Raw genomic sequence first — 16,130 nt, forward strand, 5'->3', positions numbered from 1 at the left:
TCTGATATTGTAAAGCTTTACTATTTTATTGTCTGTAAAACGCAAAAGGTGAATGGGCATTTTTCAGACCAAGGACCCCTTAGCTTACAGACAAAGCAGGGACCCCCAATACATAGATTGTGTATTAAACGTCATAATCATAAAAACCTTCACCATCATATGGTTATTATACAGATTGCAGGATTTTCAGAGGACAGTGTTACTTGAGGACAGGAGGAGATGAAGTTCTACCAGCTAAACTAGTTTTTTTTTTGTCAAGATGGCATCAATAGTTGTGGTTTCCATTAAAGGAGCACTTCACCCCTGGAAGAAGTTTTCGGTCTTTTAATGAAGTTTAGGAGTCAAGAAACAAGATCCTGGGTTTTTTTTTTAAATAATCTGTGTTTTTAGATATCTAGTAATCTTCGCAATATTCGTGACGTTATTTGCATCATGAGAGATTGGTCTCATTCCTTTCCGCACTACATGTCTCGGCGTGTCTCAGTCAGACCATCTCAAAAGACAGCCCCAATGGGGTGTCCGTAACACTTTGTTCAACCTTCTTTCGCCACTCGGCCACTCCCATTAGCTGCGGCCAGCGGCCCTTGTAGAGTGAGGCATTACTTTACCTGAGTTATCTTCTGATAGTTGTACTTGAATGTTGACATGAAATAATAATCCTGTGTAGTGTTTCATAAGCGCAAGCTTGAAAAAAAAAATACAGCGTGGAGTAGCAGCGCTGGTAAACAAACACCGTCACGAAAGGCTAGGATCATAATACCAAGGATGTGACAGTGATGTCAATACTATGCGACACGGAAGTGAAACTGCATGAAGATACTTATATGTCCCAGTGATATGACATCACTAACGAATCCTTGGACATAATATGTAACTAGATGAACGTTTGCGAGGACAGCCAGTGTTGCCAGATATTGTGAGAGAAATAAGCAGCCAGGTCTATGAAAACAAGCCCAAAAGAAAAATAACTATGCCAAGAGCACTTTACCTAGACATGGGATATTATATATTTGAAAATTGCTGATCTACAAGCTCACAACGCTTCGCAACCCATTGTGAGCTTGTAGATCTGCTATTTACAAAAAAATCTTGAGGGGGAAAAAGTCCAAAATGTGGATTTTTTGCAAAATATTTTTATTTGCTTTTCAAAATGTGGAATATTTTTTACACATATTTGTTAGGGGCTCCCTGCCACAAATTATAATTTCAGATGGGGGTCTGTGGAAAAATACATGAACATGTTTGAGAACCACTGGTTTAAACAGCAATCAAAACATTTGGAAACAAGCCCAAATATCAACTACATTTTAGAAAGAAGCCGCTTATAATAAGCAGACATGGCGACACTGGCATGCTGTTTGGATGTTAGGGATGTTATTGTTGGAGATCACACCCACATGGAACCTCCCCTGCCACAAGGCACCAAAGCATTCTGGGAGTTGAAGTTATAGGCAGTGATACGCTGTGGTCCCCCTGTGGTCCCCCCTGTGGTCACCCCTGGAACTTCTTCCAGGGGTGAAGTGCTCCTTTAAGGTGAGCAGGTATTCTATGTTCATGAGAAAGTCTTAGGTATAATGCATGGTGTGCTAACAATGGAAACAGATGAGAGATTAATGAAGAGCATGGCATGATTTTAAGGAATGCAATGCCACTTCTAGTGGAACGATGGAAAAACACAGAGAAAAAAACAACAACCAGGTGCTCAGAGGAGAAACAAGTTGTTGCCATTTGCCTTGTTTTAATAAAGGCTATTTCCTAGTTTTAATATTAAATGCCTGGATTCTCTGTTTTTTTCAATGGAAAAACAGACTTGAGTCAAAACAGATACTTACATGATGAGAGATTAGATAATGAAAGATTAATTAAAAAAAAAACGTTAGCTCCCCCTAGTCAAAGTTAGGATCCCGTGCATCAAACTAGTAGTAACATTGCATTCCTTTAAATGCTGTCATACCTTCATTAATCTCTCATAATCTAATCACTCATCATGTAACTATCTGTACAGATATGACATCAGACTGTTGGGCAAGGCATGAACACCGCCTGCCTGAGGGTTTTTTTAACCATGTGAAATATGTTTCTTTTAACCTTTCCATGCTGCACAAACTGGTTCTTGAAACAGCACCTTAAACACTGTACCTGCTGCTGCTTTTTATTTCACCCGCATAATGAAACTAATGTTCTAATTATGTACATCTGTTTTCACATACACTATCTGTATAATATACTGTAGGTCAGGGTTCCCCAATTAGTTTTACCCAAGGGGCTAAATTATGTCTACAACGTTGCACAACCTGCGTACAGATTAGGGCTTGGGGGGCAGCGTTCCCGCTACTCCAGTGACAGTGCAGAGTGCAGACTAGTGTTGCTGCTGCTCTTACCACCATTATTATAATTATTATTGGTTGTGGTACAAATAATTTAGGGCTGGGATTCTTAAATCCTGTGTTGAGGATCACACAAGGAAAATAATGCACAAACAAAACAAGTTGATAACCAACCATTTACTTAGATATTTGGTTGTTACAGTCTGCTTGAAAAGTTTGCATCTGTATAACAGCGTACAGCAACCAGTGGTACATACTGAAACTCGAAATAAGTCCAGAATCAACCATTGCCTTACATATGTGATTTTACATTCAGCTTGAACAGTAATGCAGATATTATAACAGCAGCCAGTGTGGTACACTGAAACTGAAAATGATTAAAGAACCAACAATTTACTTCAAAGATTTGGATGTTACAGTCCGTTTGAATCATAATGCAGATTTATGACTGCAGCCAGTTGTACATACAAGTTTGATTTATAGCAGATCTACAAGCTCATAATGTGTTGCGTCCATGATGCGTTGTGAGCTTGTAGATCTGCCATTTTCGGCACACGACACCGTCGTACAACGAAGTATACATTCGGCTGCAACACGTGCAGTGCCGGTGTCGGGTTACTATAGTAACATGGCGGCGCGCTGTCAATGAACAGAGATGAGACGAAACCCTGTGCACCTCTCACTCTCTCACTGACCAAAACTTGTTTACAACGAAGAATTGTAAAATATATCACTTCCATTGGATATTCTTTTTCAGGACCAAACTAAGATCACAGGCTAGGAGATGAAGTTAAGTTGAAGCAGCAGAGTAGCAGTTTGGCAAAACACACCCATACAACTTTCCTTTTGTATAGACACTGCCTTTTGTACAAGATGGACAAAATAATATAGGATAATAAAGGATAATAAAACAAAAAAAAATAACCTGTTTTCTATCCCTTTCCCTTTTCTCACACTCAAGTGTGCACGAAAAACAAATAATTACACCCACTGCGGTTTACACCGATAAACTGTGATGTGACAAATAACACTGATTCTAATGATTAATGAAGGGCATGACAGAATTTAAAGGAAGGCAGTATCACAACTAGTTTGATGCAAAGGCGATACTTTGATCAGAGCGAGGTGAGTAAACTTTTTGGAGGTTGGAGGTCTCTGATCGTTATTTTGGACTAGGGGTGCAACAGTTAATCAAACTAAACCATAATAAAAACAATAATCAAAATGTTAATCAAAACAATTGATTAACAATCAATCCCTATTTTGGGAATGTGATTAGTTTCAAATAATGTTCAATGGTCATCGTACCGACATGTTGATGTGAAGAGATGTGTATAATGTTAATTATCATTGATAATAAGATGTTATACAGTTACACTGTGACACAGTAATACTTACAGGAGATGGGATGGTAACTCCTAGTTCCTGAACCACAGCCATGATCTGCTGCTGAAGGTCTGGAGCAACAGTGACGTCATGCACCTCCAACTACACACACACACGCACGCACACACACACAATCAAATCACTGAGAACCCTTGTGTAATAGTAGTATGCTGTGATTATTTTACAATTAGCTTCATGTATTTATAGGTTTATATATTGTTTTATGTGGTTCATGTTTAAAAAATGACATTAAGTTAATAAATTAAGTACCACAAATTTAAAAAGAAAATAAAAAAAAGTAACTAGATCATTTCAATAAGTATTTTGAAATAATTTAGATTTTCATAATAAAACCCTCACTTTACTTTTCTTAAATCTGTACTTATTTATTTATTATATCCAGTATTATGTTGTTATATATTCATGTTTTCACTGCTGAGTGAGGGAGAGATAATCCCTCTTGAACATATAAACTGTATATTGTATCCACACTCAGTATATAATCCAAGTTACCGTTTCTCCATCTTTCTTCTTGGTGAGTCCAGTAAAAGGCTCAATGACTCCCAGATGATACAACTGTCTGACAAGAGACAGAGCACATGACTGGGCTGCCAGCTTCTTGTTGGAGCCATGCTCACGGGATGTGATCTCTGTAAAAATACAATGCAATTATCATTAATAATAATAATACTACTACTAATAATAATAATAACAACAAGAAAATGTGCTCCTCGGAGCACAGGTCTCCGCCAGTACTGTTCCTGATTAATCCTGTCTTACCTATTTATATTACATATTGTCACGTGTCACTTGACCAATGTTAGCTTGGCTGATGGAAGCTCACTTCAAAAAAGATAAAAGATTTTTTGAAGTGACACACCTATTTATAGGTTTTTATTTCGTCATGCGTCTCGCTAGCCAATCAAAAGCATTGGTGACAACATATTGTCACGTGTCACGTGAAGCTTGACCAATGTTAGCTTGGCTGAGACGGGGGGACACACGGAAGGACAAGAACGGAGACAACAAAGGCTGTGATCCCTGCAAAATCTAACACAGGACACAGCCTTTGAACCCAGAAAAATATAATACAACCAGACACAGGTTCAAGTCCCTGTCAACACACACACAGCTGTTAGATCCATGTGGAGCCTTGGGTTGTACAGCAACTAAATATAGTCCATAATGTGTTTCTGTTCAACTTTGCTTTAAACAATTCCACTCCCCCGAACACGGGCCAATTGTGTTCGTATAGACGCTTGACAAAGCTGGACGCACCGTGGTGGATTCGAACCCCCGTATAGAAACTATCATCGACTGACTCGTTAACCAGAACCAGATCCTTTGACCTCCCCCACGGGAAACCTGATCTTCATCTTCTGGCATTTAGCTGCCCCATGTTGAACTAAAGGACTGTATCTGACGTGCCTGGAACGATGAGATCGACCAGACTGCTGTGCCCTAGGCATATCGATCTCACAGTCGGTCTTGGATCCGGCTCCTCGGAGGACCAATATAGAAACTATCATCGACTGACTCGTTAACCAGATCCAAGGCCACTTCGAGAATATGCTTTAGGCTGTGCTAACCAACTGGATTCTCTTTGATGCTTCTCGTCCTGTTAGTGATGAATCTCTCTCAGAGTAGCTGCTGGAACTGAACTACCGAGGGGTGTTAAGCCCCTCTTATAATGCTGGAATGCGGTCCTGACATCACTATGGTGATGTCAGATAGTGTCAGACGTCTCTATATATGGAGCTGCCTATGTTAGTTATGCCCAAATATGGGACCATGACGTCAGTCCTGGACGTGATGGTTATGTCTATACATGGAGTTTCTGGGAAGGGTTCGCTGATGTCAGACTCCGTACATATGGCACGTTTAGGTCCCTATGACGACTTTGCAGGTATATCGTCTCCATCTATGGGGATCTCCATATATAGGCTATTGCTGACAAATATGCCCTGAATGTTTTCTACACCCCGCCTCTGCTTTGGTGGGCAGGCACTTTACCACTGCACCACCGGAGCGCTCTACCAGAGTTGATGTTCATTTTAAGATTGGTACGTTTGAAAAGGGAAAAAAACATCATGTTACTTACTTCGTCCCAACTGTCTCACAAAGAGCTGCATCTCTGCTATGAAGCTCCTACAGAAAACACAGTTACATCACAACCACAAGATTATTAATGAACAACAATGTTGACTCATTCATCTAATGGGCAACATACTTTGACCATCTCAAAGTATGTAGCCGCCAAGTAAAGAAATAATAAAAAATCTACATTCTAAAAGGCTGCCATATGTTGATGGTTTTGAGACAAATTAATTTAACTCGACTGCAATTAATAGTCATTCATATTTACCATTTGAGTACATACCTGCATTCCTCCATCCGTATGTGCTGAAATGTTTTATGTTTATAATGTAACGGTGAAACAGTCTGCCTTGAGTACATATTTATTAAAGTGAAGAAAAGGCTGCACACTCATAGCCATGATGCAGGACAATTCATTAATGAATACCAACAACGTTTCGACATGGAAAGGCGTTCTTCAGGGATTGATTCAATCCCTGAAGAACACCTTTCCATGTCAAAACGTTGGTATTCATTTAATAAATTATCCTGCATCGTGGCTATGATGCCGCGTTCACACGGGCAGATCCAAAGATACAAAGCATATTTGTCGCTCTGTCGCTTTGTATCTTTTGCAGCAGCTACAAACGGCGGGTGTTGCTTTGTATCTTCCTGTCACTGGCTTCCATTGAAAATTTGTGTTGTGAAAGCAAGGACCTTATTCTAGAGTAGTCTGGCATTGTCTACCAAATTCATGCAGTTTTAACATAATTCAGCACTGTGTTTTTCAAGTTTAATTTCAATTGTACAATGTGTGGCCCTTCACTCACTTTATCGAAGTCAGTATGGCCCTCTGGAAATAAATGCTGCCCACCCCTGATCTAACACCATTACTAATACATTTAAAGCTGCCATCTGTGAGTTTCATGTCCTACCTGGGATGATGCAGGAGACCAAACTCCTACCGCTTTTCCAAGACAGAGTTATAGTTATTGTATTAACATACACATCTATTGAAGCAGTATGACAATTTGGTAGAGGTTTGAGTTCTGTCGTTACCTTGCCATGCCACGTTATCTTCAGTAGCTGCTGTTGATTAGAAATTGATATTCCAAAAATAGTCTCCTCATTGACTTACATTGTACAGTGAAACAGCTCTCAAAGTCACTCTTTTAGTACATAAATGGACACAAACAAAGCAGATTCTGATAATATGTAACATTACAAAAGCCAAACAAAAACTATCAAAAACCTTGACGATGTTGATTTTACTATTTGAATTATCAATAAGATGCAGACTGGACCCGCATCTTGTAATGTTATATATTGTGAGAATCTGGTTTTGTTTATGAGCTAAAAGAGAGCCGTTTCACTGTGCAGTGTCAAGTCAATGGGAAGACTATTTTGGATCAATTTCTAATCAACGAACAAATATTGGAAATATCTCACCAATATTTAGAGTTACATCATGGCAATATAAATACACAACCTAAATCTCTACCAAAGAGGCATAGTGCTTTAACAAAACCTTTTATTATTCCTGCCAGGCCGGAATGGCCGAAGGGGAGTGACAATTTTTCTTGTGAGTCCATCTGTCCATCTGACCATGAACAGCTCATCTCGGGCATCACTGGACTGATCGGTGTGAATCTTTGCACGCACACTCCCAGTAGATCAAGGAGGAACATCCACCCCAAATTTTGTAAAACGGCCTCATGGTGGCGCTATAACGGGCCAATTTTTGTGAACCACACTTTTTGCTACAACTCCTATCTCAAACTCCCGCAAATCGGTACACTTTATCTCTAACATGTGATCAAGATGTATCTTAGATTTCAATGTTTCATATTCCCCCCCGACTTGCTATGATTGCTTTCCAAAGTTTGCGGGGTGGGCCGTTTTGGACACAAATGCCCCAAATCATGAATGCACGGTCCGATTTCCATGAAACTTTGCACGCACATTCCCACTAGGCCTCAAGGTGGCGCTATAAAAGGCTAATTCATGTTTTGGCCGCTAACTCTTGAACCATTTTTTGGGTTGTACAATTTTGTTGTACAATTAAAAACAGACCATTTCCATCTGACAAGACTTTCTGCCATTTTGCATTAAAAAAATATATAATTTGCTACTGAACACAGGGTAGGCTCCAATGGGCACACTTTAATAGTTTATTAAAGTTCCATATTATTGCAGATTTCATTATTATATGTAGACATTAGACACATAGCCGATGCTCTTATCCAAGTACAACTGTATAATATAAAACTGTTAATAATAATAATAATACAAATAATAATAATAATAATACACCATTGGTTGATCTTACCTGTTGGTTGCTCAGCAGTCAGCCTGTGTGTTTTTCTGCCAGACTTCAATAAATCACCTGTTTGTCCATCATGCTACACTGTGAACTGTGGAACAGTTGACAGCAGAAATCACAACCCAACACTGTGAGTCATTCCACCATGAGACAGTTTTAGTTCACCTAAACACTGCCCCATGTCTTCACATGGTCTGGGCTGGAGTTCTGGTGTCAGCGTTGTCCGTCTAATGAGGCCTTCTACTGTACGTCAGGGTGGGAAGTTCAGTCTGCCTGCTACACTGGAGGATTAGGGATGGGGATCGGTCATTTGTATTGATACTGATATCATATTTGATACTGCTTAAAGTAATTCTGTGTAACCTTCATCTTTTAGAAGTGCTTTGGCGACACCGACCTCTGGTAGCTCTGTTGTCATGGGCGCTGAGTGCATCGCAATTCACAGCCGTACATTTGATGTGTCTTAGGCGAGCAATGTAACTACTATAGAAGAGTTAATTGAAAATAGGAATGCAATGATTCTGCTTTTAATGATTGGTTCCTTTCTGTCTCTTCTGTAGCTGCATTATAATTATAAGTTTAAAATGTAATTCTTTAATAGAAATTAATAATTGTAATTATGTGCAAATGCCTGTGAACTGCTTGCATTTTAACTCTCTCACTGCCAAGGAGGACTTATGACGAGACATCGTCATAACGCCGTGGCTGCCAAGAACGACTTATGACGACTTTAAAAAAAAGAACTTTTTTCACACAGAGCCAGAGAGAACGTGATCTGAAGATGTACTGCTCCATTCACTTCCTGGTAAACTTATTACTTAAAAATCCTGTATATCAGCTACGGTGTACTTTTTTTTTTTACTATGTATTTTTGTCCGAGACATGTTATTTTCAAAGGCGTATAAAAGCGAACGGGAAGTCGCGATGACACTTTTTTTCCCCCGCGGAAGCACAGTGAAACCCTCTGTGATTAGCAACCATCAGGGGATCGATCATAGTGGAGATAAATATTCTGTGACTACTTCAAAAGGTAAGAAAATCGAACAGTGAAAGATTTAATTACATTGTAGTGAAAATTTTAATAAATCTAACAGCCACCTTCAGCTTTTAACCAAATAAATATGTATTTGCGAACAGATTAATGACTCATTATGAGATAAACTGCCAACCAGACAGTGGTTGATATATTCCATCATTCCATCCACATTTGAACATTAACTCATTCAGTGCCACTGGACGTCTAAGACGTCCGTTGTATCATAAGCCCTGTGCCACTGGACGTCTAAGACGTCCAAAAAAATGATCAGAACCCAAGATATGATGATTTCAAAATGTTCTGCTCCATTCACTTCTTGTTTAACTTCTTACTGAAAAAGGCTGTATCTCGGCTCCTAAGCACTTTTTTTTTTACAATGAATTTTGGTTCTGGCACTCAGAGCCAAACTGCCAGAAATAAGTCAGGCACTGAATGAGTTAAGGCTTTGTTCTGTCAAATGTAAATGATGGTGGTGGGCTGGTAGCTACAGTATGGCTGCAACTATAGATTTGTTTTGTGATTATTCTATTGCTTACTTTTTCGATTAATCAAATCAATTTGTATTTATTATAATTTTACATATATCAAGGAATTGATTAACCCTTAAGCCATATTCAATATTTCGTAAAAAAAATTGGGGAAAAGCCAATCTACAAGCTCACAAAGCATCACATTGCACTGCTTTGTGAGATTTTCACTATTTCTATTTTTATGTTTTAAAACTTTCAGCATGTGGAAATTGGAGTTGATTACTAATCGATTATTTTATTAAATTATCGATTACTTTTATAATTGATTAATTATATTAGTTGAATTAAGCTACAGTCAGACGTTTCCCACCCTGTCGTGTGGTCAGATAAAGTGTAAGTTGTAACATCATTGTGTGGGAGGTGTGTCTTGTAGCTCCCAGAATGATGACACAGGTTCCAGGTCAGTTTTCAGTGAGAGCTCTCTGGTGTTGAGACCAGCACACACTGGAGCTCTCTGATTCAGCAGCAGTCCAGCAGAAAAACACACTGACTGAAACAATACACATCAACATCTACCAAAACACATTTACTGACTTAACACATCCAACATCTCCTGATCATTACTAACACTACCTGGTCTAGACTACATCATTTGGTCTAGACTACAGTATATGTACCTGTTACGATCTGGTCTAGAGCAGTGGTTCTCAGCCTTTTCAGGCTGCGACCCCCCAAAATAATCATATTTGAACAGGGGACCCCCACCGGGATAAGCACTTGGAATTGTAGGAGTTGAGGCATTACATTTTTTGACTCTAGCCTGACACTCAGCCTGAATTTTCATTTCGTTTCACTACATTATTCAGTCTGAAAGCCCTCTCAGTAAAGCCGATTTCTGAGATGGGGGCGTGGCCAAAGTGGAACTCTTTAGCGATTGATTCATACTGGATTAAACCGATCCCGATTGGGCCAGGCCGCCGGTTAGATTTTAAACCGAGAAAACCCCGTCTTCTACAGCATCACCAGACCCTGAATGCGAGGCTAGCGATTTCAGGGGCTGGAGCCAGGCTAGTTAGACTCAGTTCCACAGACAAATATTGTGAAAGTAGCAGATCTACAAGCTCACAACACGAGCTTGTAGATCTGCTATTTTCACTATTTTTGCCTCTTTCTTATATTATTTGACAATTTGGCCAATGTTTGACCAGTTTTTATTGTATAGTTTGTTGAAAACCTTTGTCTTATTGAACCTGCTCACAGCTTAATGAGTGCAGCAAAGGGTTAACTTTTACAAGGTGTGATGAAATGTCATCTGGGGACCCGACCAAAATCTGGTGGGGACCCCCCTGGGGGTCCTGACCCACAGGTTGAGAACCACTGGTCTAGATAATGTGAATAACTTGACTATGTGTACCTGTTATGATCTCATCTAGACAATGTGTACACGCTACAATCGGGACCAACTTGACTGTGCTGTTCTTGTCTAGCCCATTTAGACCTGTTTAACCTATACGAATACGTCCTTCCTTACACCTTTTAGAATGGGCCTCAGGTCTAAATGGGCTACACTATGTACCTGTTACAATCTAGTCTAGACAATGTGGACTAGACTATGTGTACCTGTTATGATCTCGTCTAGACAATGTACTTGCTACAATCGGGACCAACTTCACTGTACTGCGTCGTTTTTCTCTATATGTACCCGTTATGACCAGGTCCAGATGCTCCGGTCAAGACCATGTGGTTTAGACTATGTGTACCTGTTATGATCAGGTCCTACTTGACTGTACTTGAACACTGTGTTGGTTTAAGGCCAGACCGCACCAATGCAACTATAGTCGCAACTGCCATTGGGGATAATGGTTGCAAGTAGTTGCAAGTAGTTGCATGTTGCAAGGAGTTGCATTGGTGTGGCCTGGCCTTTAGACTACAGTATATATGTACCCGTTATGATCAGGTTTAGACTATAGTATATGTACCTGTTATGATCAGGCATAGACTACAGTATATGTACCTGATATGATCAGGATTAGACTGCAGTGTATATCAACCCTGGCAAACGTCCCAATTTTGGGCCGGGGCTACTGCTGAGGTGTGCCGCGCCGTTTGAAGAAGGGTTGAAAAAATATAATTTGAAAAAAAAAAAAAAAAAACCTTTTTTTTTGTTTTTTTTTTTAAACAATAATAATAATCAGGCATGCAAACAGCCCCGAGGTGAAAAGGGTGACAACATGCTGTTTTTTTCGGGTCGGGTGTCACACTATTGCCCTATTTGGATACAAAACGGCTAGTGGAAGCTGAAAAGCTACAAGTTTGCATGTCTGAATAATGCAAAAACAGAAATATTTGTTTGCATTTGCTTTTTTTCTCCCCCATATTTTCATGATAAAAAAGTGCGTATCGTATCGTATCGAAATCGTATCGAAGTTGTGTGCCCAATATCGTATCGTATCGTTTCGTGAAATTAGTGTATCGGCACACCCCTAGTGTGTGTATATAGATATACCGTATATATATATATAATTATATATATATATATATATATATACCGTATATCTAGGTGTGCCCTGGCTATGCCAGGTGTGCCTTGGCACAAAAAAAAAAAAGGTTGATAAACACTGGACTACAGTATATGTACCTGATATTATCAGGATTAGACTACAGTATATGTACCTGATATGATCAGGTTTAGACTATAGTATATGTACCTGATATGATCAGGTTTAGACTTTATGTACCCGTTATGATCAGGTTTAGACTATAGTATATGTACCCCTTATGATCAGGTTTAGACTACAGTATATGTACCTGATATGATCAGGTTTAGACTACAGTATATGTACCTGATATGATCAGGTTTAGACTTTATGTACCCGTTATGATCAGGTTTAGACTATAGTATATGTACCCCTTATGATCAGGTTTAGACTATAGTATATATGTACCCCTTTATGATCAGGTTTAGACTTTATGTACCTGTCATGATCGGGTCCTACTTAAGACTACAGTATGTGTACCTGTTATGATCGGTCCTATTTAGACTAATGTATGTGTACCTGTTATGATCAGGTCCTACATAGACTACAGTATGTGTACCTGTTATGATCGGGTCCTACTTGGCTGTACTTGTACTCTGCGTTGGTTTTCTCTTTCTGGAAGTACTGGTTCAGTCGGGCCTTGGCGTTCTCAAGGGTCCAGTTTCCATGGAGACCAGCGTTCAGGTCCACCTCCTCAGACTCCAGGGTCTAATGGAGAGACAGGAAGTGACATAACATAATACCTTTAGACAACAGTCCAACTTAAAGGCAATAGTTATTGTCATTTGTGACAATAACTATTGTCACAATAGTTATTGTTTACAAAGCCTAAAAAGTGTGATTTTACTTATATGTTCCTATGTTCAATGCCACAAAGAAATCATTCATCAATGTTATTTGTATGACAATTAATCATACATTAAAATGCTGTGATCATGACAGCCCTATCAGTGACGGATGTCATCACTCAACCTCTCCTCAAACGCTGTCTTTACAGCGTAATCATGAAAGCTGGGATGTGTGCACATGTCTGAGGAAGAGAAAGATACGCTCCAAACGTCACCATGCTGCTAACCAATTAAAGACTGTTTTAGGGAGCATAATCCATTGTCCAGTCTCTATATTTCTATTTCACGCAAGACGTCCACACGGACATGAGCTGGTGAAACGGTATGTCGACGGTAGCAGACCCTCGCAGCTACACAGACGTGGCATGTATAATGTGGCCTTAAATCGTGAAAAGAGTTTGCGGTACAGTAGCACTGTTTTGAGAAAATCAGCTAACCAGAATCCCTTGCGGCACTACTACTGCGTTTAATAACGCGCACAAATACAGAGATTTCAGGAGGAGAGGTGCAGGATTCCAAAACAGCTGATGAGAAAATAAATAAAACCTGTACGCTGTTTTGAATGCTCCCAAAGTTGTGAATTTACTTGAGAAACAACGTTTCAAACTTTCAACAGAAGGTGACGAAACCTTCAGGACAGGTCTAAACGTTTGTACCTTAAATCAATTCACAACTTTGGGAGCATTCTAAACAGTGCATGGATTTTCTTTGTTTTTTCATTGTTTAATGGGATTTAAAACCTTCTGCACTGTGAGATAAAGCCTTCTCAATCCAACAGAGGCAGGGTTGAGCTAGTACGACTTAAAGGGCTATTTCACTATGAAACGCTTTTGGGGTATTGCTCACATCTATGGCTTGTGTGTGTGTGCATCCATACAGTTTTTAAGTTGCTTGACTCAATATTTAGATAGTTGATATTCATCTGATCAGATATGCCCCCCTCTTATAAGCCCTTTTTCATATTAATTCATATATTGTTGCTGTTGGAACCTTGTATGTCCAAAACCGTTACTGTTCAGGAAATCGAAACTTTAAAAATATATTTTTTTAAATAGTTAAAACAGCAGAGCTTGCAGATTGTCTATTTTCGCTACTTTTGTAGGACGAAGAGGGGCATTCATTTACAAACAAAAACAGCATAACAAGTTGAAATATGGAGATACAAGGTTTCTGCCTGACGGCAACGATATGTGAGCAGGACAGTGGTCTTACCGCCTGCGCCTCCTGTTCGTCTCTCCTGGAATAATACTCCTTCAGGTTGGCTCCTCTCTCCCACTGACCCCCACCTCCTCCTCCTCCTCCAACTCCACCACCTCCTCCTCCTACTCCAGAGTACCCCAGACCGGTTACCCCTGGTATTGGGACTGATGCCGCCCCAACTGAAACACAATCATCAATGATAACAGTCAATACTCAATCAGTAAATCAATTCAAAAACATGCATTAGCTTTCTTACTGTCTGTCTCTCCTACACTGTCTCCCTCTCAGCTTTCCTACTGTCTGTCTCTCCACTGTCTCCCTCTCAGCTTTCCTACTGTCTGTCGCTCCTACACTGTCTCCCTCTCAGCCATCCTGTCTGTCTCTCCTACACTGTCTCCCTCTCAGCCATCCTACGGTCTCTCTGAATAAAGTATAATTTTAAAGTAGTAGTTTGTCCAAAGAAAAAAATACTTGTTTTTTGGTTTTGTTTTACTCCAGAAGTAATCTTGATTGAAACCTTTATTTATTCTCGAAAAGAGCATTGAGGTTCACCCTCATTTGCAACGCTGTCGAGATTACAGAACAAGATTAAGATTACAGAACAAGATTAAGATTACACGCACAAGAGAAATAAACAGTACATTCTACAATTCAACAATACAACATATTAAAAAAACACAGAAACAACAAGATAAGACCTAATAGAAAATGTGTAAATTAAAAACAATCACATATTGAGGTAGGTAGATCTAAGAGTAAGTTATTAAATTGTCCATAGGAAAATGAAATTGGGGTGTTAATTTTTAGCTCGAGTTGTAAGGTATTCCATGAAATAGGAGCATCAAATCAGAAAGCAGTTTTCCCACGTTCAGACTGCACAGATGGAGCCTCGAGAGTAAGCCAGTCGCTAGAGCGAGTCTGGCGAGTGCTTTTTTCCCCCAATCTAACAACAGTGTAATGTATGGCGGTACCTTCCCATCAATAGCCTTAAGAATAAACTGGTACCAGTGTCTAGTTCTCCTCTCGGAGAGGGAAGACCAACCTACTCTGTCGTAGAGGATACAATGGTGAGTGCTGTAGCTTTCTCCAGTGATAAATCTAAGTGCTGAGTGAAGCACTTCTATATATTACATCCCCATAGTCCACAACTGACATAAAAACTGCTTCGACAATCCTTTTTCTACGGATCATCTTTAGATTCTCCTTGTATTCGAGCTATCAATGGGTGAGTAAATGAAAGCGAAATAGTGTTTTATGATCTTCTCCTACCTTCTGTTTTTACAACCATGTGTGGAGGCAGAGGTCCGCTGGCAGGCAGACTGCCAAAGCTTCCGTTATCACCTCCTCCTCCTCCTCCTGCTGCTGCTGCTACACCTCCTCCTATTCCACCTCCCCCTGCAGGAGCCTCAAAGCTATCTGAGCTGCTCGCCTGGGGACAGAGACAGGCAAGGAAAGAGGATTATCATCATTTAGGGTCCAGTCATTTTCACCTCCTGGACAGTACACACACACACGTGCCCGGAAGTCTCGTTAAGACTCGTCTTAGCTGCGGCGGACCCGGGATGGAGTTATGACATTTTTCTATTGTACCACTCGTCCTACAATATCAAAACAACAACAAGAAAAGGTATGAAAACCGTCGGGCGAAATTCCCCTTTAACACTAACCTAAATATGTTCCTAATTGTAAGCCTAACTGTAAAAACCATAACCATAAAACAACCATTTATCTTGTGAGGACAATGTCTATTTATTTGGCCCTCACACGTATGGTAATTCAAATACAGACACACGCGCGCGTGACACGAGCGACCAGATTGTGGAAGCTTTGCATTACATTTGTATGATGCCACTCTGTGTTATAGGTCTATTTATTATTTAAACTCAACCTTAAACAGAGGAAGCTTAGTAATAAAAGTAAATATAGA

General features: G+C 39.8%; 2 protein-coding genes across 3 annotated transcripts in view; one reads left to right on the plus strand and one right to left on the minus strand.

The window, feature by feature from the left end:
- The window catches only part of lamc1 (laminin, gamma 1), a 327,165-nt gene that overhangs the window by 282,320 nt on the left and 28,715 nt on the right, over positions 1 to 16,130 (plus strand). The window lies entirely within an intron of this gene.
- dhx9 (DEAH (Asp-Glu-Ala-His) box helicase 9) overlaps positions 1 to 16,130 on the minus strand; it is a 45,122-nt gene that overhangs the window by 24,620 nt on the left and 4,372 nt on the right. The window contains exons 4-9 of one of the 2 annotated variants that reach the window (XM_080439232.1): positions 15,473 to 15,632; positions 14,216 to 14,382; positions 12,715 to 12,863; positions 5,815 to 5,861; positions 4,227 to 4,363; positions 3,726 to 3,815 (exon numbers count right to left, since the gene is read on the minus strand). In XM_080439232.1, the coding sequence (XP_080295358.1) occupies positions 3,726 to 3,815; positions 4,227 to 4,363; positions 5,815 to 5,861; positions 12,715 to 12,863; positions 14,216 to 14,382; positions 15,473 to 15,632 (750 nt within the window). Of the gene's footprint in view, positions 1 to 3,725; positions 3,816 to 4,226; positions 4,364 to 5,814; positions 5,862 to 8,118; positions 8,204 to 12,714; positions 12,864 to 14,215; positions 14,383 to 15,472; positions 15,633 to 16,130 lie in introns of those variants that run through there. The other variant, XM_080439233.1, reaches the window with a different exon arrangement.

This window comes from Gymnoscopelus braueri, assembly GCF_963280865.1.
Source record: "Gymnoscopelus braueri genome assembly, chromosome: 10".
NCBI lineage: Eukaryota > Metazoa > Chordata > Actinopteri > Myctophiformes > Myctophidae > Gymnoscopelus > Gymnoscopelus braueri.